The following is a 24,130-nucleotide window of genomic DNA, read 5'->3' as shown; positions in this document are numbered from 1 at the left end:
TCCTTACTCAAAAATAGTTCAAGATACCTCACGATGTCTCTGTAGTAATAGTTTGTCAGTAGCTGTTCCAGTAATAAATGAAAGTTAATGCACATTTCTAATTTCTGTATTAACATTCACAACTCAGATGCATTATGTCAATATAAAACGTATGGTGAAATCAAATTAGTAGTGAGAAAAGCAACTCAAGCCATAGAGAAACTAGAAATACACCATTATATAAAAACTGCCAAGGATCATCATTTTTTTAACATGGAATAGCATCTATTCAACCAAAATAAAAGATCAGTGTGCAAATTCTAGACCACTAATTACATAATGTACCTTTACAAAATCACATAATATGGGTGCATCTTATTTCCCTGTTTGCTGTTTGAAAAATAGATTGTTTAATAACCCATCAAAGCTATCTGTAAACCACGGCAACAATAGAGCAGATGTTGACTGTTGTCTTGTGCCTCACAGACATAATTAAATACAATGAAACACTCACGCACCCAAATAATGGAGGACAAACAAATACAGCAATGCTGCTCTATAAACATAAACCTCATTTACTGGGCACCTGCCTTATATTAATCTGTGATATTTAAACCAGGGAGGAAAACAGAGAAGAAAGTATTTATTTGCCTGCAGACCACAAAAACTACAAACAAAGAATTCCTCTCAGCACTAAGGAGCTGGAACTTCTGCAATACTGATCCCCACACTACTGACTTCTACAAAGCTCAGAGGGAATCACCTTTTCTATTGTGACCAAGCCAGGACAGGACAGTCGCATTTTCTGTTCAAAAAGGTACCTGATTTATGACTGAACAATCCAAGGAAGCTAAAACACATTGTGCCTGCTGTGTAATACAGTCTTAAGATGCCCGTGGAAAACCAGGTTCCCTCGGATTGCAAAACACATTCCCTGCAATTATTTCCTATTCCCTCTCCCCAGCCTGCTTTTAAAGAGGCAAGGGAAAGCAAAGATTAGGTTCCATAAATATCTGAGAGGTTTTCTGCTAGGACAATGTGCCATAGCATTATTCAATATTCTAGTTCACATCACAATTTCAGAGATTTTTAAAAAGCATCCTTATCTTCATTTCTATAATCAAGTATACGTACATATTTTCTTTCATAATATCAGTTTTGTTCCACTATTTGAAAAGGATAATCATGCAAATCAATGCAAAATTAAGTACCTAATCCTGCAGTTGCTATTATGAAACAAAGTTTCCAGGCAAAAAAGCAACTTCAAAAATTATCATTCTTGTGTATTGTAGAGAAACATGGAAGCTTATTTTCGCTAATAAAAGCAAAATATATTTTAAAATTATAATATTTAAAAGGGTTATTTGTTTTTATTTTAGATAAAGAGCATCAAACTTCTTTGCTTACTACAAATGTATTTTGTCTTTATATGTAATTTAGTTATTTCTAAGAAACAAGACAGAATATAATGTGATCTGCATCTCTTTATGGTAATAAAACCATGCTGGTCTCTTTTCATAGACAACACCACAAAGCATAAATCCAAATGGAAAACAAATGGAAGTATAATGCCACTGTGAAGCAAACCAATCAACCTTAAAACAGCTGAGATAGATCTCATCCAGTACTTCATTCATTCTTTATAGAAAATAAATGAAAATATTCCTAGGTGTATCAGATTAAAAAATAAAGGGGGGGGGGGGGGGAACCACAAAAAAACACCCTCAGCAGCTCTGAAAGGTTCTAAAGCACTAAATTCCTTTGATTTATGAGGCAGCGTCCACCGCACTGAGCAAAACAACTCAGCATGGCAGGACCCTTTTCCCTGAAATTCCTGTGTTATTAACAGAGCCCGGCTCATCGAGTGAACAAAAGCTCTGGTGCGGGGTGTATAAATCATTAATACTCTGCCGTGCAATGGCTGAGTTTCCTGTGTGAGCTGGGAAGCCTTCCTGCACAACAGGGATTTTGGGTTGGAATTGGCTGCTATGAAATGTACTTCATCATCCGCCGTGTTTGACGCTTCCCAATAGCTTTGTACTTTTCCTCTCCTTTTTCTCCCCCAAGCCCAGCAACTGCAATAGAAATTTATTGGATTTTATGTCGGCAAATAAAAGGAAGAGAAAAGCAGGAAAGGAGCAAGCAAGCCCATTTAGATGCAGAATCCTTTTCCCTTCATTTCAAGGCCGGTTGTGCGCAAATAAAATCTAGTACTGACAAATTAATTTGGTATTTTAATAATTTTAAACTGAAAAAAAAATGAAAAAGAAAGAAAAATCCAATCAAAGAGGGTTTACACCTAAAAAGAAAAAGATTTTAAAAATCAACTATCACAAAAAATGTGGCTCCTCTCCAAATTAAGTAATTTTCTATTGGAGCATTTATTTATTTATTTTAAGAGCAAGCAAAAAGAAGGGCACAGGAAGGAACTGCTGAACTCTGTTGTTTCAGTGTTTTTACTTTTGGTGTACTAAAAAAGCTTCCAAAGAGCAACAGACAATTTCACATGCACCTGCCAAGCCTGGTATTCCAAGCGAAGCTGGAAGAGATGGTATCAAAAGGGAAAGGGAAAAAAATAAACTAAGCCCCTTGGAATTGCATTTTCTCAACACTCCTGGATTACTGCAGCAAGACACACTGAGCTTGGGTAGGGAATATCAAAACTACTTATCCTGTCTCTGAACTATGTGCAATACAACAATGGCAAAGTTGAATGTTTTCCCGAACTTTGAGATGAATTAGCAAGTGATCTTTATGAAACATTCTGCACTAAAACATTCCTTTTGGGGCTAGACTTGGGAAAACTAAAGAGCATGACAGACAGAGGAATGCTGAAAAAGCAGTCTCAAGCCATATGCTACCCATCAGGGAAAATGACACACATTACAAAGGCAGCTGAGGATCCAAGCAGTGTTCCAGCCCCGCCAGAGCACAATTCCAGAGGTGTCCAGCATCAGCACCACAACCAAACACATCCATCCCCATCTGAGCTGGAAAGATTTAGGACGCTTGGAATGCTGCTTTGTAAAAGTGAACAAGCTGAAGTCAGAATAGGGAAACATTCCAGTGGGCCATTTTACACTTCTGCAGCACCCAGCAGACTCAAGATTACAGAATAAGCCTGCAATGCACGCAGGAGTCCCTCCGCATTACACAATAATGACATTCTGAACGGAAATAAATGAAGCCCCTGCAGTGCTATTCTGTCAGCTTTTGAAAGTAAATAACTTCACTTCTGACAAGACAGAGACATTTTTTTCCTCCTGCCACAGAGCATTAATTGAGCCATGCAGCCATGTAACATCCCAGAGACAGGACTAATACATGACGAGGAAAAAAGCTCAAGGAGGGGACACTTATGGAATATATGGGCTGCCTAAGTTCTGTTCACCCCCAAATTTTCCCACTAGCTCTGTTCTGGCAAAATCTTCTCAGGGACAACTTTTCACCTTGCTTTTGTCCCCCCTTTATAATGTTTAATTTAACTTATTTCACTGAATTTCACTTAAATTTCACACTGCTTCATCAAAGACTGTGCTTATCATCAGCTTATTTTTAAAACTTCTTATCATTCCTTGTTTGCAAATATAAGCTTCATGCCCATAATCAATATCTGCAATTAACTATTTCATGTATACAAGACTTACTGTCCACAGCAGAGATAATGGTGTTTGCTAAAAAAAAAAAATCCTATGAGAAGCAAAACCAAAGAAGCCAACTTCAAAACTACATCATAATTATAATAAATATTAGTGCAAATCAGTAAGGAATTGAGTCAAGGCATATTAGAACTGTAAGTATATACACAAACCAGAAATGCGAGATGACAGTGTAAAATTGATGTACAGTTACAAAAAAATCATATTTAAGATGTTACAGTTAGGAAGAGCAACAGTTTCTCGTGAATTTTGAAATAAAGGGTTAAAAGGTAAATTTAAAGATGGTCTAAAATGAAGGCACTTGCATTCTTGAGTACCTGAACATCTTAAGTATTTCAGTTTTGAAGTACCACAGAATTTCTTTCCATATCTGGAGGAAAAAGTAAAAATCAGTGACTCAGTGCGAACAAAAAATAACTCACTGAACACTTCAGTTCTTACTACAGTATCTAATTTTGATTCTGCCTGTGTTCAACACAACGAGCAAGAGCAGGATCAAAACGCTGCAAGATCTCTCCACAGCTGGAGCCTGCTCTAGTGCAAAAGACCAAAGGCCCAACTACAACCAGTCAGGAGAGCACAGACATTAGATATGCTATTTTCTCTAATTAAATTCACTGGGCTGCTGCACTGACAGAGTGGGAGGGGAAGCAAAATGTAAAAGAAGTCAATGGTGCTGCACTAGGCAACTCCAAGGGAAACGAGCAATGCCAGCAAGGAAATGACAGCAGGTTCTCAGGAGAGCTCTTGCACTACACATCACACTTTAAAACTGATAAATCAATCGCACATGCACCTTTAAAAGGCAGGAAAGCTTGAAGGATTCTTAGAGGGTGTTGACTTCTCCTTTCCACCAACATTATTCTAACACTATAAAACAAGATGATAAATTCCTGTGTCACAATTTTTATCACTTTCATTTAAACCACCTATTTAATGCTTCAAAAATATTTTTAGCAGGACTAATATTAACATGGCCATAGTACTTATTTACCCACTCAGAAATACATACATTGAAAACAAACAAACAAACAAAAAAAGAAAAAACAACAACAAAAAAAAACAACCAAACAAACAAAAAAAAGCCAGTCTAGTTTTGAATGGCTATGGTCAAAAAAAAAAAAAAAAAAAATCTAAGCAAATATCTACTGGCTACCCTGAGAAAAAACCCTGGTTACATAACCACCACAGACTTCCCTTGGCATAAACACACCATACCACCTTTTTTTTCCCCTCCTTAGAAAATATCCATCCATATACCTTTTGAGCAAATATTATGAATGGGGTTAACTTACAAATAGCTCATAACTGAATATCCAGGCATCCCTTTTCAGATAAAGGGTTTTAGAATATTCAAACAGGTCATTTAGAAAAAAAACAACGGTTCTAAGCCAAAAATATTCACCTGCTCCAGTGGAAGCTCCTTTGCAACTGCTCTTGCCCTTATAATCCAAAGCAGCAGGTAACCTTCTTAACAGATTCTTCTGGTTTGTTGATGGGTTTTTGTGTTTGGAGTTGGTTTTCTTTCTTTGGTTGGGTTTTTTTTTTACCTCCCTCTTTCTAGTATTTAAAGAGGAGAGTACTTCACTAAAGCACGTCCTCTAGCCTTTGTAAGAGACTGACCTTGCTTGACAAGGCTGGAGTTAAATGCCCCAAACGAGCTCTTATTCAGAATGAGAGCTGCTACAGCACTTGATCTCTAAGCCACTTCTCATTAGCCTCTGGAGAACAACAGAGCAGCTCTTGGGAGACAAAAGATATGTAAACATGGAAGTTGGGCTTCAGTCACAGGTGGAGTCACAAATATCAGCTCTCAGTTTATTGGTGAAAACTAAACCATCTTATTTACCCTGATCAGGATAAACAGCAAGACGACATTCCTGAAATCTGCATTTAACAGCACGCCTGGAGCAACAGCTGCACTCCCACCTTTTGAGGTGTGTTTCATTCATAGACTAAAATTCCCTCGGAGTGCCACAGTGCCCCCTTAGGTACAAACGCATCCACAGGATATGGTTTGCAGCATGGCAGTTCCTTTTTTGTTTTAACAGAATGCTATAATTTGTCTGACATAGCACAGCCTTTTACCCTACACATACGAATAAACAAGCACTGTGTTTCTCTTGGGGCAGCGAAGCTGGTTAAATGAATCAGAAAACCCTGAAAATATTGCCTACCCTCAGTCCATCAGCTACTGGACAATTATTCAAGGCCCAGCTGTAAGAAAAACAGATGGTGAGTGAGCATTAGTACCATGGACTTCTCTGCGCTCATGCAGTCAATAAGCAGAGGTTGTACATCCTCACATGAAAACTGCCATGAAATAGCAGAGAGAGAATCAAAATCGTGCAAAGACTCTAATTCGTAATATAACAGATGCTTAAAGTTTTCAAGAACTAAAGTCAGATGAACTGATTGTACAGGAGAGCCACAGAGCACTATAAATGAACTAGGCAAAGAAAGGCAGTGTTCTCATGATTGGTTAAAACAGGGTCGCCATAAAACATCATAAACAGGAAACATCAGTTGTTGAATTCAGCTGACATACCTGAACCTTTGAAGAGTCACTTAAGTATTAAATGCAAAAACTAGACACTTAGAACTGTGATTGCAATGGTGGCATTCAGCAACTGATGTGCTTTTGCTCCATTAGGAAAAAAAAAAAAGTTAAACTGTATCCAGGAATTGTTTGACTTGTTCATCCATTCAATTCTTTACACAATTTTAGCACAAAGATAATCTGTTCTAATCCTTATTCCATTATTGACACTATTGACTGCATCAATTGAAAATGCTACCAAATACATCAACGTTGAATTAAGCCATGAAGAAAGAATGTGATAAAAAGTCTTTCAGACTCCTATAAATCATCAGATCCAGAAGCATGACATAAGTAACTGAGAGGGGAATTCAGCTTTTCTCCATAGCCATAATGCTTAAGGCCCAAACAAAATCACACTAATTTACCATGTAAGCAGTAATGGAATAGATGGGGTAGAGATGGAGATTTTGTTGGTTTCTGCTTTGTTTTCATGGTGGATTCTTTTCATCATTGATATGAGAGCTGTACCATGAACTACTTTGTTAAAGACAGAAAAGGTTGATATTGAAGTTTCAGTTCAATTGTTTTCGATCTGTGCATGTCCACTATGAGCAATTGCTCCATTTAAGAGGAATTACCCTTTGTACAAACCACTTCACTATTTAAAACAAAGCAAATCTATCATCATTAAACAGAAAAAAAAAAAAAAACCAAAAAAAACCAACCCAACTTTAAAATAATGACAGCAGCATTGTATACCTTTACATAGAATATTCTGTGATGTTTCAAAACAACCATTTGCTTTGTCACTTTACTTGAAAAATCCCAACAGAATAACCAGGAAAATAGACCACAGGAAAACATCAGTTATCAGAGCTAAGCCTACATTAATATACTCCAAATCCCAATTAACCAGTGGTCAACATTTTGCTGCAAAAATTACTTCAGGCCAGTGTTTAAGGAGAAGAAGAGAAAATAGATGCATGCAGCTGTTTCTAACCGCATGAAATGTTACCAAAAGATTGGGTGCACTACAAATGCAACTTCCCTTCTCCTGCATCTTTAAATATTGACACTATGGAAAATTCTCACCCAAATGCAGCCACACTGTCCTTGCAGTGACGCAGTGAAAACTTCCAAGGCAAAGCCCCACGTTCTCCCTCTGTTCATTGCTGCCACTGACACTGTCACTGTCACTTCAGTTTTGATGTTCTTTGAAAAGCCACCCTGGATTCCCATAGTTTGAACCATCTTATTAAGGAAGTGTCCACATAATTTCAGACTATCTCAAGCAACTAATTCAGAAGCATTCTTCAGTTTCTCTTGGCTTTTTCAAGTGAATATCTTATTGAGACTTAATCTATAACATGACCTAGGCCTCCATCTTTTATTCATTTTCAACTTTATTTTCAAGAGTTAAGCTCCAAATATTTTAGGTAAAGCATCCTCCATGCATAAACTGCTAAAAAAAAACCAAAAAACAAAAAACAAACAAACAAAAAATAAAATAAAAAAACCCCACAGTTCCTTACTTGGCTCTTAAAACATGACACCAACGTGTAAAATGAAAGACACCAGAGCAAACAGCCAAGTTTCTAACCCTGGAAAAAGCAGTAGAGCACTTCTGTAGTACACTGGAGAAAACAGTCTATCCATTTATCCTAAACAAATTGGCCAAGCAATGTCACTTGCACAAATAAATGACTACCAAAGCACAGATTTTCCCAAATCATTAATTCAGTTCCACAGAAAACCAGTATCCTCATGGCTATAAGGATAAAGAAATATTGAGTGACAAAGACTGGCTTGCCCATCTTGAGAAGAACGTAATGCCTTTCCCAGTTCTTTCAAGAGCGACATGTCTCCAGTTGTAAAACTTATATGTGACAGAATACCAATGTAGATACATAAAAAAATAAGAATAATTATCATCATAAGTTCAAAATAGGCAGCAAAGTTTAACAACTGAGAGCTCAGCTGTAATAGGGATGTCTGATTTTGACTGAGGTGCAAGTGAGCAGATATATCTCAAGTGCAATTTTTAGAGAGAGAAAAAAAACTCGATAGCTTCACAAAATGTCTATTTACTGTTGGTCACAGGTTGCACAGACAGGGGGGATTCACGAGTTATTAAGTTGCCACAAAGCTTTTAGGTTACCTGTATTTAAGATCAATAGACAACTTGATAGTGAAAAACATTTAGAGTTTCACTGAAACAGTGATATTTGCACTAAACATACAAAGCAAGTATTTTTGTCAGTGTGCTCTAAACTGTCAGATAGGGGAAAAACAGAAAAAAACCTAGGTAGACTGTCATGGTAAAAGTTTATGATTATTTTTCAAAAGCAAACAACTTCTTTACTAAATCTTTACTGTTTAGAACCAGAACCATGTTATATTGGCTTTGCAGGTGATGTCAACTCAGTCCTCTCTGACTGGATAATTTTGAGATAAAGTAGCATTGTTTCTAAAGAAATACTTAACCAAATGCATAAGAGATCATATCTGAATTAAGAACATGATTATCTGACTCTCTAGGAATTCAGAATAACAAAAATACCAACCAACAATCAAAAGAAGCAACAAGCACAGAATTCTGAACCTGCCATAATTTTCATCACAAATTTAGGAGACCTTTCAACCTAATATAGAACTGTGATTAGTACAGACAGGATGAGTCTAAACTGACAATAGGATTAAGGAAACAAGAAAGCAAACACTTTAAAAAAATACTTTGTCTGGCAGTTAATCCACTTAAAGAGTTAAAAATTATCCGCTAGATATAGCGCTTTGTAAAGTGCATTAGCAATCACTTCTCATCTTCCTCTCCGATGGAAGAGATGCAATTGAATTCCCTGTTTTCAAGTACTCATTAAAGTTGCACAGTTTCTTAAACCTTAAAGCAGTGCCATGCTATAGATATGTTTGCATAATGGTACTGCAATATCTCACTGAGGAACGTTATTAGAGCACCCAACCTCATTATGTTATCCTTTATCAGCTCCTTGTGTGGCCATGTTGACCTCTCACCTGAATTCCCATTTTTGCTCTCAAAAGCCCTATCTTGAACGTTCAAATTGTTCTTTGACAAACTGAAAACAACAAAACCAGAACAAAACACAGGAGTACATTTTGTATGTAACCACTAAGTGCACAAGTCACACCGGATCATTAAAGCTGATCTATAAATGCCATTCCCAAAACAGATCCAGAATACAGAACTACCAAGAATGTACATTTTAGTTATGGCATGCAAATTACTGAAATTTAAACATATCATATTTAGCTGATGCAAATTTAATTGCAGACATATGAATCCCTCCCACATACATGGATAATCTAGGGCACATGCAAGAATCTCTTATTATGCACTCCTAAGCTGGAAGCCAGAAATGGTTTATACTACACTACAGGAGGAAAAAAAAAAAAAAAAAAAAAAACTACAGAAAGGTTTATATCCTGAAAATACTGAAGATCTCTTCTTTCAGCAGTAACAGAAAAATAAATGCCCTCAAATAAAAAGAAGCCTTAATCTATTTTATCTATTCTTTATGAACAAAAAGAAATATCGTACATCACCTTTCAGGCATATGTGAATGCAGAAATAAAGTTAGAGACTTTCAGGGAAGTCAATATGCACAGAAAGTGTTGTAGTGGAAGTTGGAAGAAATGCCCCTGTTTGTTACAGTAGGCATAAGAATATTTTTCCTCCTGAAGTTTCAACAGAAGTAACAGAATAAACAGGATTAATAATTTTTGCATGATAACATATTTCTTTCTTGGCTCTACACACTTACTAGATGACTCTATAATGGTGGATTCAGTTATAAAAGAGAGTAGGATATAAAGATTATTCCAAAATACTAGTTTAAATTAAAAAATGTGCTTTTATGCAGTTATTTCAGATTACAGTAGAGAGGGGGTACCAGATATGAAATAATTTTGGACGAGAGGGTGCAAGGAAATACTTAAAATCCTCTAAGCAAAAATGAAATGACATTTAAAAAAAACAATTAAAAACTGAGTAGAAATTGGTATTGTTTTGCTGATACCCAAACATTTTCTTAAAACCCAGTCCAATATACTTGAGCAAGAGACAAATTCTGCACAGATATATCTTTATAAATCATAATTTTCCCTGTGAACTAAAAATCAGCTTGACTTTAATCAGCAGCACGTTTTAACACAGACTTAAAATTCCTGTCGTCAAAGAAGGCTTAAACAAAATTGCCATTGGACACATTTACATTAGAAGTATAATTTATGCCTGCAAGTGAATAAAGAGCAGTCCTTTATGGCTGAAACTCGGCTACAGCATCCATGAGAAACGCAGCCACAGTACCGTGTTAAATATCTACAAACATCACCAACAGACACACTGCAAAAAAAAAAAAATAAAACAGACCAACAACAAAACAGCAAAAGATATGCGAAGGCTCGATGCTGTGTTAAAACGTATTTTCTACTCACTCTCACATTCTTAAGTGCAGGCACAACACTCGCTCCACACGGTGGGAGACATTTATACAGTCTGTTCACACAAGAAATACCTCCCCGACTGCAAATCCCCCAAACGACGCTGACAAAGCGAGCACCGCGAGGAAAAGAAAAAGTTAAGCAAACTTACCTGCTGTAAGTACATAAAAGTCAAGGCACAGGAGAGCTGGGGACACATGCCCACATTCGGCAGTGCCACGCAGGTTGCACCCGTAAGGGGATGCTGCATGGTGTTGCTCTGAAGTCTACGTAGAACAAGTGAGGGGGCTTGCATGCAAGCACGTTTGCCCTGTCTTGTCACTACGGGTTGGTAGTGGGATTTGTTGGGTTTTTTTTGTTTGTTTTTGTTGTATTTTTTTCCCCCCCCTCTCTCCTTTTTGATTATTTAAATAAGAAACGGTGTTTCTCAAAAGCCTTTCCTCTCCCCAGCCCTAAGCCCCTACATTCGTTTGTCAGCTAAGGCAACTTGGTAGGTTTAAACTACGAATTTTTAACAGAGAGGAAAAAAGAAGACACAGCCTGCAGCCTATTGATGAGCAAATGGAACTTCCTCAATGACAGAGAGCTGAAGCTTGTCTCACAACAGTAGCTGCTGACTAGGAGAGAGAGAGACAGACTCAGTGAGGCTCAGTCGGCTGGTGCTGATGCTGCACAGCTTCTCATTTGTCAAATGGGTCCTAGGGCAGGGTCTTTACCACTCACCAAAATTCAAATACTGCATTTTAAAAATCCCTGGAGAGGATAGGAAAGGAGAGAAAGTGAGCACGCTGCATCGCAGGCATCCAGGAGATCTGGGCAATTAGTGTCATTGCCCAGCTGGGACTGAATGCCTGTTATGATTCTGCACGCACACAGGCACACTCGCACCCTTCCCCCCTCCCAGGACTCACACCTGACTGCAAAAGGGCTTTCCCCTTCTAAGAACACAAGTATGAAGCACAAAGTAGGAAAGGGAAACAATCTCGGCTAGTCAAGAGGATTCCAGCAAACACACAGCGCTATCAGCAAACGAGCTTTTTTAAAATACAAATTAATTTTATATCTACATTTCATTCGCTACCCAGCTTCCCAGAGAAGCCTATGAAAGCATTACAGTGGAACTGTGCAGGAGCTGTGTACCCACTGCAGCAGAAACACTGGGAATGAAACGGAATTCTGTGGCACACTGTGTCTACTTTACGGGGGAGGGGAGCACACTTGGATAAAGACTGTATCTTAAAATTGGTCTAAAGCCCATCTCATCTAAAATTACAAATTTATTTGACAGCTAGTCAATCTATTATCAAGGACTGCCCTATCAGGTTACATGGAAAAATTACATTTGCAATTTTCAGAATTTAATGTTTACTTTCTACTTTGAGAATGATACCTCAAAATTAGTATTCCACTCTAGCCAGCTTTTTATTCACCCCCCCCCCCCTTTATTTTATGGAGTAATAATTATTCATTAGTAGATCTAGTTAGTCTTTATGTAATAAAGTAGGATGTGACCTGCAAATCAAATAATTTATACTACAGTTTGTCCTTGAGGTCCTATATTACAGGTCTTTTTTTTTTTTACCAGAGATACAACTCAAGTATACCAGAAGATATTACTATTTTTAATTATAATTTGACAAATTAATTAAATATTAATTCTTCAGGAAAGAAGGTCAAACCTCAAAGAACCACCTGAGGTTTTGAAGGGGTTCCTTCTTTTAAAAGGACTCGGAAGAAGATTTGAAAATCACCAATTTTATAGGATACATAATTCCCACAAAAATGCATCTGAGACCAAGAAGCTAATGCTAAAAACAATAAGCAAATAACCCAAACACATGAAAAGTCTATTTTATCAACAGCATAAACTGGTTTGATCTAAGGTCTACTCTTAGAAAACAAATAATAGTCTCTGCTTAAGTGGAAACGGAGTCAAAACACGTCACTGCAACTCAGGTGCTACATTAAAAAAAAAATTCTTTTTCATTCTGTGGGTGTGCTCACATACCTGCACCCACACAAGTCCCAGAGACTGATTTAGATCCACTAAGTCTTCATGCAAAACTGAACATTTTCCAGCAGAATCAGTTATTACGTAACTTTCTTTCTCAGAATCAGTCAATGCAACAAAACCAATGTACACATAACTCAGTAATCAACAGCAAAGCAGTCATGCACAAACTTACAATAAAGGAATTGGGTTTGGCTTAGGAAACATCCATGCTTTTGCAGTTTATCAGGGACTCATCTACTAGAACAGCCCAGATTATTTAATCACCAACAAGAAAAAACAAACAAAAAACACAAAAAAGACCACACAAAAAAACCCACAAAACCAACAACAACAAAAAACCCCAAACATACAACCCAAACCTCCAACCAAAAAACCCCTCATGCAACAGAGCAAGAGAGAGTGAGGAGGAGGAGGACAAATGAACCCTCTCTGTGCCCTTTCTCCTTTTTTCATTCTTTCTCTGTGCCTTAGGCAATCTCCTATTCTGACAGGAATATGTCATGCTTTTCTTCATTCTTTTTATTTTTTTCTAACCCAGAAAGGCTGTTATTCTGCAAGTGCCCTAAGCTGAGAGAAGTTTCCCCTCAGTTCAGTTTCATATGAAATACCATAAATAATACATGGCACTTTAATGAGACCTTATCAGCATGTTTAATGAAAAACAAATATGTTATGTAAGGTAACCAACTCCTTCTACATTATGTCAAAATCAAAGGCAGCATTCTTCCTAGCCAAACAGTTTGGAACTGTATAAATGTATCCAATTTCCCAAAGTGAGGTTCTGGAACATGGTGATGGTCAAGCAAAGCTACTTCTGTCTACTGTACTATTTCACAGCTAAAAGGACATCCATAAAACAGATTAAATTCTTAAAAGCAGTGTGTTGAACAATTACTTAAAGAGAATTTAGCACTGTCAAGGCGGCTAACAGTCATTGTAAAAGTGAATTTCTCATTGGCCTTTTTTCCTTAATTTTCACCCAATTCGAAGTTGGGAAAACGTGACCCACAAATACTGTGGATTCCTGACATTTACATAATGATGTTATTAAAACAAGAAGAGCAGTATCTTAACTATCCAAATCATCTATACACAGGGAAACAATAAACATACATAATTCAGCAGTGTAAGAGACCTAAAAAAGAAACACAATTATTTGGCCTGATATATGCTCCTTCAAGAGATGCAGGGGAAAGTCATTACCAATTTTTATCCCTTCCAAGGATAACTTGTCATTATGTCTAAAAAGAAAAAAAAGTAACAAAGTGTGTTTTATTTTTATAAATATAAAATCAATGTCTCTTCTTCAAAGCCATTTCCTTGTTTACACACACTTTTGTCCCTAACCCAGCCCATTAATCACCCCCACAGTCCCAGTTATGGCTATATATACCCTAAGTGCCACCAAGCAGTGCCAAAGGGACATGAATGCCTGTGCACAGCCTGACCTTCCTGCACCTGCACAGGGACAGTGTCCCTGTAACAGCACCACACACTTCCACAGAGCAGCACAGACACCAGTGGCATCTCCTCTGCAGATTACAGACAACTCCATTTTTCCTTCATTCTGCCACAACCAGAGTGTGCAACTGCAAAGGCCACTTCACCTTCAGCACACGACATTTCTCATTGTCCTCCGGCCCTCTTGAGTCAGGAACTGAACTCACCCCATGCTCAGCTGCTGATATCAAGTATCTATCAATTAACAACAAATACCAACACTTTAAAAAAAAAAAAAAAAGGCCAATCATCTACATTGCCCACATGAGCCTCTGTGGGAGTTTCTAGAACCTTCTTCCACACTGATAATGGATCCATCTGTGATGCAATGCCAACTACACCACCGTGAGAGGCAACACTCCCTCCTCTGACCTCTTTGGGTTGTCCATGTCATGGCTGATGGCACAGACAGAGAACGTGCAGACAGGCACCTTCTCCCCACATTCATTGTGAACACCATTTGAAAAATGCCACCAGCAAAGCCTGGATCGATTTTGAATATGCAAATAAAAACATGAAAGCAGAGAAGCTCTGAAACAAAGCAAAAAGGACCAACAGCACTTCTCACACAGCTGACTTACAAATCCAAACCCACTTATATTTGCAATGCATCTGTTTATTTAACGTAACACGTTCTATTTAAAATCAACCACTCAGCTTGTTGTGACCTGGTAGTCAACTTCAAATTTAAGTTCAAGTTTTGAATTTCCAGACCTTTAACCTAGAAGTTCACATTTGGAAATAGCACAGCAGACTGTCTAACATTCAGACCATTTCCATCAATTAAAGGAGGGCTCTGAAGCACATCACCTGCACCACCACACACCATTTTACACCTCAAACTCATGTCAGTAGTAGCCTACATTAAGGAGTTCACACATAGAGAAGGCACGCAGTATCTTAAGTATTGTATACCTCCACACATCAAGTGTTAGAAAACATACATCATGACTGCATATTTAATGCTCCATGTGAAGATAGTTTCTTCTCAACTTTATAAAGTGGCTGATGCGGTTCAAAAGTAATTCATGCAGGTGGCAGAGAATCTAATAGCAGAGCAGTCCTTTCTCTAAACCCTCCTTATCTAACACCACATGAAAAAATAGCTCCCACGACTCAAAACCAGGAAAAGCAGTGTATCATAAAATTTAATGTATTAGTAACACATTTTGATAAACTACTATCAATTATCAATATCTCTGCGTCTATTTTCACATACTATTCTGTTTTCCGTAGACATAGTGTATCTTTTTTAAAAAAATGAAGTAGGGATATATAACAAACTTTTGAAATACTCTGTATTATCAAAAATATTTAAAAGGGCTTCCCTCTACTCCAGTAAACTAAAAGGCAACATCTCATTCTTCCACTGCTATTTTCTTGCAATGACTATCCTTATTTCTAATATTAGGTTTTTGTGAAGATTGCTCTCCTTTACGAGATTTTTGCACAAAGATCAGGACATTACAGAAGCTCATGCTTACCTCACGCAAGTAAGAATCACTAATTTTCTGTTCCTATTAAGCACGGTGTTACATCCATTGACTTCTCCAGTACTTCATACCCAATCTCTCCAAAGCAGAGTTAACCTCTTCAGCACCACTGAACACACGTTTCACAAGCATTCAGCACTAACTCTGGATTTTTCACTACAGAAGCAGCCCTTATTTACACCAACGTGCTGGGGGGGGGGGGGGGGGAAGGGGGGGGAAGACAACAAAATAAATGAAATGTTCAGCCTTTAGATAGTTAGGGGCAGTTCCGAGCAGAACGTGCGCGTTCCTTGGCAGGGGTGATGTCCCTGCTTTGGGGACATTCCGTAGGGAGCCTGGGGGGATGGAAACAAGGCCGGTTTGAGCCCTGGGGGCGGTTCGGGCGGGTTCGCTCCGAGTGCGGAGCGGGGCCGGGAGCGCTCCCGCTTCGCTCCCGCTCCGCCGTTCCGGGCGCTCCATCTAGCGGAGACACGGCTCCTCCGGAGGGACACGGGGACAGGGCTCAGTCCGAGGGACACGGGGACAGGGCTCCTCCGGAGGGACACGGGGACAGGGCTCCTCCGGAGGGACACGGGGACAGGGCTCAGTCCGAGGGACACGGGGACAGGGCTCCTCCGGAGGGACACGGGGACAGGGCTCAGTCCGAGGGACACGGGGACAGGGCTCCTCCGGAGGGACACGGGGACAGGGCTCAGTCCGAGGGACACGGGGACAGGGCTCCTCCGGAGGGACACGGGGACAGGGCTCGCTCCGGAGGGACACGGGGACAGGGCTCGCTCCGGAGGGACACGGGGACAGGGCTCAGTCCGAGGGACACGGGGACAGGGCTCCTCCGGAGGGACACGGGGACAGGGCTCCTCCGGAGGGACACGGGGACAGGGCTCCTCCGGAGGGACACGGGGACAGGGCTCCTCCGGAGGGACACGGGGACAGGGCTCAGTCCGAGGGACACGGGGACAGGGCTCAGTCCGGAGGGACACGGGGACAGGGCTCCTCCGGAGGGACACGGGGACAGGGCTCACTCCGGAGGGACACGGGGACAGGGCTCAGTCCGGAGGGACACGGGGACAGGGCTCAGTCCGGAGGGACACGGGGACAGGGCTCCTCCGGAGGGACACGGGGACAGGAGTCGTACCGGGGGACAGGGCTCGCTCCGGAGGGACACGGCCGGTCCCAGCAGCGCGATCCCGAGCGCCCTGAGCTCCTCTGGGGATCGCCCCTGCCCGCTCCTCTGCCTTGGCGGCCGCTCCCCGCGCTCCCTCGGCGCGCACACAGCGGGGGCGCAGCGGGGCTGGTACCCAAGGACCGACAGGGCTGGGATGCGCTGCTCGGCCGGCGGCACAGGAACCGCGGCCGGGACTAAGAAGGGCTCGCTGGGCAGAGCAGGGGGCAACGAGTGCAGCGCCACTGGTTTAGCAAAGTTAAGGTGATGCGCCGTTCCACGGTCAAGGAAAACAATAAAATAAAAATACCCAAATAGCTTAACCTAAACTGTTACCTCCCAACTCGAGAAGCACGGACGTAGGCAGACCTAAGAAGCTGCAGTGGGAACTGGTGCAGCAAAACTCGTCTGGGAATCCCACTCTCACCTCCCTTAGCACAGAGGTAATGCAGACACTGACATTTCATTAGAGAAGCACAGGGCGCTCACACCCCCCATGCATTGCTGTCACAACACCAAACCAACTTTTACAAAGAGGCACCGAGAGCAGCTCTTCAGGTCTGACACACTGGTACAAGCCTGCATCACAAAAGGACCCCTTGAACACAGGTGTCCAGTTTAATAATCAGCATTTAGGTAATTGCTTATATCACAATCTTAAAAAGACAGCTAGCGTGCCATGTGTAGTCTTGCCCTATAAGGTTTTTCCACAATTCCAGATGAGATGTGACAATATTTCTCTTAGAAAATTAACCAAATGAAATTTAAAAATTCAGGATTTTAAAAAAAGTAATCTAAGAAAATAAGGAATATTAACCACAGAAAACTGCATACACCTTGTTAAGCTCCAGTCCATAGGAGGCCTAAAAGCTACTCAGAAAAGAAGTGTACAGCTGGATCTGAAGTGACAAAATCTACTTTTCCCTGCTGCCACTTGTGGCAGTTTTTCCAAGTATCAGACAGGAGAAAGAGAGCATTTGACAGTAAAGACATACTGTGCATGTTTCACTTAAATTTCCTTTCATACAAAACTTTGTTTTCTTATTTAATATAGACACAAGCTACTTGCAGTTCTACACTCTCTATTTTGTTCACATATACAACACTTACTTTAAACTAAAATTTCCACACAAATCCTTTTGTCCACAGAGTTGTGCCTCATTTGCTTTTGTTGAATTCTTTTTTTTTTCCACTCCATAATTTGTACCACCACATATCACACTTTGATGCTGTTATAAATTCACAAGGAAAGAATTAAACTTTGTGGACAAAAATAAGCTGCAGGAGCACATTAACTTTAGAGCTTGCTTCTGTGCAACAGTAATAAAAGTTAAAATAACCAAAGTACCATCAAATGTAATTGTAAGAATACAGAGCAGGGCAGCATAAACACATCTTGATCAATAAGTTTTTTAATGAAATATTGTTAATCTCTTGAAAATTAAAAGGATGTCAAATCTGAGAAGGAGAATAACTGATAGATTAATTATGCTATTATGTAAAGGTTGCCTTTTTTTTCCCTGTAGAAATTAAATTAACTGGACAGCAGCGCAGTTTCCTTCTACAGTGAAACCACTTCTTTTATTATTGTCTCCACATCTGGACATCCCCTCATGCATTCTGAATCTAAATCCACCATACTTAGTCCTAAGTGCTGGACTCATTTTAATGTGTAACAGATAGATATTAACATGCTCATGTATTGAGCCAAGAAATCCTCCCTGTCTTCGCTTCCTCTGTCCTTTAATTACTGTCCACTCCCCAGAGTAAGATCCCTCCAGTGCAATGAAGGATTCCTCTGCAGCTCCCTCAAGGACTTTAATCATCATCTGCCTCCAAAAAACCCCTCCATATATTCCTCATCATTTTGGCCTTACCCCATAACATGGGCTAAGTCACTTCCTAACTTAGCTCAATGACTCCATCTCTAGTTCTTTCTTTTGGCTTTCAATCCCAGTTTGATGTAAAACTTCAAATTCTTAGGGCCAAGCCTGACAGGGTCTAGTTAAACAACCCAAAGAGATAAATGTATGATTCAGAGGAACTAAAATTGAGGGGTTTGGAGGTTTAAGCTCCAGTTTATACTGAAGTACTACCAAGGCCTTCCAAGGCAGGAACCTACATACTCTCCAAAATCTCATTCCACAAGAAAGTTACTTGATGCCATGACCCAATCTCACTCCTGTGCCAGAATCTAGGAGGGAAAGGTTTGTTTGTTTTGTGTTTTGGTGTGGGTTTTTTTCTTGCTTTTTTCTAACTTAGGAATTTTGGCTCCCTAAGCCTTGCAGAATGACAAGCATTGAAGGAGTTTCACGTATGAAATTGATACAAAGCTGCCTATAAAGGGTTGTTTAGTTTGAGATAGGTACAGAGGTACCATGTGAGAAAGTCCAATTTTAAACACAGACTCAGTATTAGCTTCTTTTTCTTCTGGTTTATCCACCAGTTTTGAATGAAGCAGTTGCTTTTTTCCTAACTGCATTTTCCCTTTAATCGTCCAGGGATCCTGTCCTTTCCAAATTACATTTCCAGTTGTTTCATTAGCGCAACCTCTTTCTGTTCATGAGTCCAGTATCAGCTCCCTCCTTCTCTCTTCACACTCTGATTGGTCTTTTTTTTTTTTTTAAATCTTTTTCTACTTCAATTGATAAGGTGTCACACTCCACACCATTGAGTCTTTTTCTTTATCTCCTAAGTAGAGTCTGAAAATTCATCTACAATACTTTCTCAAAGCTGTTTGCTTTCATCAACACTAATCTGCTCTCCCTTGTTGTGGTGGCCATCCTTCTGCTCTCCTACCTGTAATTCCTTCCTCTCTAACCTTCCTTAATGGAATGAAATTCGCACTGCAAATGCTGAATTCACTCTTCTGTTCCCCTCTGTCTGTTTTTGGCACTATTGCACTATTTCAGCATGAAGTTCAAGTTTCTCATCCTCCAGGATTCAGAGCATCCAAGACTCAGCATTAAAACCTCCTCCCGTTGGACAATTACACACGGATTACCTGGCATTCCTTAGTTTCCCTAAGACCTCTCAGTATTCCATGTCACAAACCTAGGACCAGACTCCTCCACTCAAGCACCAAACAACATTTCAGTCTGGATGGGACCTTCGCCTCCCCTGCAAAGAGATTTCCAGGACAGAGAGCTCAGCACACAGTGCACGTGCATGGTAGAGTGTACAAAATGTTGTGTTGAGTGCATTGTACCCGAAATAGGCTGGACAGCAGCAGGTTTGCTGCAGGTGCTCCTCAGCGTGAGCACCAGCACAACAAGTAGCACTTGCACATCAGCCAGCTTCCCTCTGACCTCCAAGAATCTCCCAGTCATGGCAAGCACAAAAACCCTCACAACCAGAAAGAAAGCCTTAAAGCTTATTTATTCCAACTGTGTTTATGCCAGTCTTAAAGGATTTCCTTGTGGGGTTCTTTAGAAGAGAGAATCTTTGCCTCAAATTCCAAGTAACAAAACCTCAGAGAGACCATTCCCTTTTCCCTTTCACTTGATACTCACAAAAATTCTCCTCCCCACAAACCTATTCATATTCATGTACTTTGAAGTGGAGAAAAATTAGCAAAACTCTCTTTGAAATGTTCTTATGCACATAAATAACACTTTTTCTTTACTCTTATTGAATTACATTAGCCCTATGAAACTAGTTCTCCAGCTAAGAGATTGTGGTTTTATCCGTTCCTTCAAGATTTAGAATTTGTTCATAAAATATAAAATAATTTCAAGATAAAATACAGCAACAACATATTTTTAACACTATAATGAAACAAAAATTACTACAAGTATTTGAATTAAAGAAATTGTCACAGAAAATAGAAAATAAATTACTCTTCAAATTTAACTAATTTTTAGTTCACCTGAATTGGTTTTGCAGTTTCTAACTTGCATTTATGGAATGCCCCCAAAGGCTCTCGGATTAAAACATAAACCTGAAAGACACAAAGCAAAGTCATTTGATTTTGCCTTAATTCTGACCATATAAACATTGAGACTGGATCCTCTCATAGCTGTTGTATTTTGTGAGGAAATTATACCTTGCTTTGTGTCATCTCTCAGTGTGATATTCATACAACATGATTTATTTTAATATAAATAGTATTGCTTATTCTTACTTATACTTATTAAAACACGATAGAATAATATCAAAACTTAAAAGAAAAAAAGGACCTAATATGGAGGTTTAAAGAATTGTTTTTATTTTTAAATGCACTCTCACACAATATGAAACAGACTGCTGTCCTGGAGCTTCCAGTCCTCCCCACAATTGTGTTGCTCTTATGCACAGAGAACCAATTTGGGCCTGACTTAACTCTCCAGACTAATATTTTGTAGCTTCACCCACCAAACTCAGCTTCTCTTCTGGGAAAGGCTTCTACATGGATGTCCCAAGGGCACAAAAGGAGCAGAAGCATTTATCATATGAGGCCAAATAGGTAAGTTAAAGCCAGCATGGGGAAGCATGTGCCCTCATCTTCAGCCAGAGCCTGGACATGTTTCTACAAATAGCAGATTCCCCAAAACTTATGCTCAATTTCTGCTCAAAAAATGCAGACAAAATACATCAAATAAAATTATTCATTAGCAAATACTGCATTTAAATCAAGGGACAGTGAACCGACAAACTTCAAGTAATATGTTTTTGCAGTGGCAGTTCAAAGCAATAAAAGTAACTTACTTTCCTTGAAGTTCAGGACAATATATCTATAACCATAAAGCACCCATATTAAATAAAGAGCTCAGTTCTGTACAAGCCCCGTGCACCTTTACAGAGATAAAGTCATCATTCAAACCAGGCCAAGTGCAAGCCCCTTCACATTCAACGCTCACGTACCTGCTGTTCCTCACAACTGACCCGAGCACAGGGCACGTCGGAGCTCTCCCAAACCTTTTATCAGCTCTGACCCACCAGGATGCCTCAGCAGTGGCCTCAGGGCTCCCTCCTCCCACCACAGGTGCCAGTGGTGATGGAGATGGTTCTGCTGCAGGACACTAACCCGGATCAGTTGGGACTTTCAGCCAAGCCACCCAACAGCCATCAGGTGCCACCATCAGTCAGCACAAGCCACCCTACCTCCACACGGAGGGCTCCACCTCTAATTGCACATCTCAGTCAGTAGTGCCTTCCTCTTAGGTGAGAGGGAACCCCAAAGCCACCAACCTTCCCTCCCTATGCACAAAAATCCTTTCCTGCTCCACACACAATCTCCACCCTCATTAAGGTGCAGCACAGATCTCACTGGATCAGCTACATTATGTGCATTATAGGTGCAGTTTTACCACTGGATCTTGAATTTTTACTTGAAGCCAGCATTATTGCTACCAAAACTACATTCCCCAATTCTGATAATAAACATTTCTGGAGTGTTACAATTTTACTTATCAATAAAAAGCTAACATATTAAATCTTGGAACTGTAATCAGTAGAATAATAGTTAAGAGTAAAATTAGGTGCAAGGGCACACCAGTAATCTCCAGACAGGGCAACTTCAGGATCAGATAAACAAAACAGCAGAAAAACAAACACCAGCCTAACTAAAACCAGCAGCTAGACTACAAATAACAAACAGTAAAATATCTGTAGAATGGTTTTATCCTCCATTTACCATGAGCCGAGCTCACTGGAACTGGTGGAAGCCTAAGCACTCAGTGAGTGCAGTCCTGGGCTCTCTGAACACAAAACACCTGCAGTGCTGCAGAGAAGGTGGCAGGAATATCTTTCTCAAGGATGTTAAAATAAAGTTACATTACACTGTAAGTTTACCATTGTATCTTATTTTATAATTTTCAGCAATAAAATAATACTAAAAGAAGGGCAGTTGTGGGACTGGATAACCACTTACACCTGATACACACCACTGATCCTCAAAAAAGTTCTCCTGACTTAAAGGTAAGGTGTGCTTTCATGTAGTCCTCGTTCTTACTTAAATATTTCAGCACCTAGTGCTGAAAAGTCAATATGATTTTCAAGACTGAAATAATATGGAAAGAAATACATTTGAAACAAGCAAACTTTAACAATCTTATTTACCTAAATCTTGCCAAAGTAATTCAATTGCCATAAAATACTTAGTCAAGGAGCTAGACAGCCTTGCTGCATAATTCATTAGTCATTTTAATCCTGTTGATGAGTATCAGGTTCTCTACAGAAATGCTTTTAAAGAGTGCTTAAGAAAAATCATTGTTAGTTAGGGAATTATGAGATGTATTGCTAACAGATAAAACAATCCAGCAAAAAACCTACCCTATGGCCTCTGTAATGGCAAATGATATTTATATAAAGAAAACTTATACCCCTGAAGTCATAGACAAACTGCAAATGCTAATACTTCACACAGAAATCTGAGTTAATAGGTTTTTCCCCAGCATTTACCTTCTCTGAAAAATACTACACACAAAGAAGAATTTGCTCAGTTCTGAGGTTGCTCTAGATCTCAGTTACTTGCAAGCTGAAAGCAAAAATCTGATCAACAAAATGGAGTAGCATACAGTCCTAATTATTGGAGAAATGTCTTTTTTTTATTATTATTTTTCTTTTCATATTGCCTACCCCTAAATGATTATATATATATATATATATATATATATATATATATACATAATGACAAAAGTAAATTACATACTTTACTAAGATTGTGAACTAAATAAAAAAAAAATAAAGCCTATAAAACATCAGAACTAAGTTTATCTGTGTAATTAGAATTTAAACATCCTGACTGTTTTATTCCATACATGTTTCCCATACCTCAGTCAGTTGAGAATATGCATAGGCAAAACAACACTGGAATGACTGAATCACAAAATAAGAAATCTTTGATTCCTTGCTTTCATTCATTCTTATTTGTTCTCCAGCACTCACCCCTGCTCCAACAGAACCTTGGGACTGTGAGCCAGGGGCAGAACAATCAGCTGCTCCTGCAGGACCTGCACACGCACAGCCCCATCTGCACTGGGATGGGAGAGATGCTCAGAAGAGGCAAAATCATGAGATTTCAACCCAGTAACTTCTGGGAGTTATTTAAGTACTGTTAGTCAAATTTGAGCAGGTATTCTGACTGACTTGAAAGGGCCAAAGTCACGTTCATGAAAAAAGTTCCTTTTTCTCTCACAACCTATCAAAGACTGCTAGAATCTCTTGAGAATACCATCTTTCGTTCATTTTGAGAGGAAAGTACAGGGAAACGGCCTAAACTCAAGCATTTAATTCCAAAGAGTTTAGACTTGCCAACTGAACCTTGAGGACGAATCTCTGCACGCCACCCAATAAAGTGTTGCAAATGCCCGTCTGCCGGAGTGC

General features: G+C 39.6%; 1 protein-coding gene across 4 annotated transcripts in view; it reads right to left on the bottom strand.

The window, feature by feature from the left end:
- The window catches only part of RBFOX1 (RNA binding fox-1 homolog 1), a 1,143,703-nt gene that overhangs the window by 248,800 nt on the left and 870,773 nt on the right, over window positions 1–24,130 (bottom strand). For 3 of the 4 annotated variants that reach the window (XM_062503893.1, XM_062503896.1, XM_062503897.1), the window contains exon 1: window positions 10,808–11,485. The exons of the other annotated variant lie outside the window; for it this stretch is intronic. In XM_062503893.1, coding sequence (XP_062359877.1) covers window positions 10,808–10,951 — 144 coding nt within the window. In that variant the 5' untranslated portion in view covers window positions 10,952–11,485. Of the gene's footprint in view, window positions 1–10,807; window positions 11,486–24,130 lie in introns of those variants that run through there. 4 annotated transcript variants of the gene reach the window in all.

This window comes from Cinclus cinclus, chromosome 16, assembly GCF_963662255.1.
Source record: "Cinclus cinclus chromosome 16, bCinCin1.1, whole genome shotgun sequence".
Lineage (NCBI taxonomy): Eukaryota > Metazoa > Chordata > Aves > Passeriformes > Cinclidae > Cinclus > Cinclus cinclus.
Note: the sequence above shows the minus strand (reverse complement) of the source record. Positions and strands in the feature narration are given on the sequence as shown.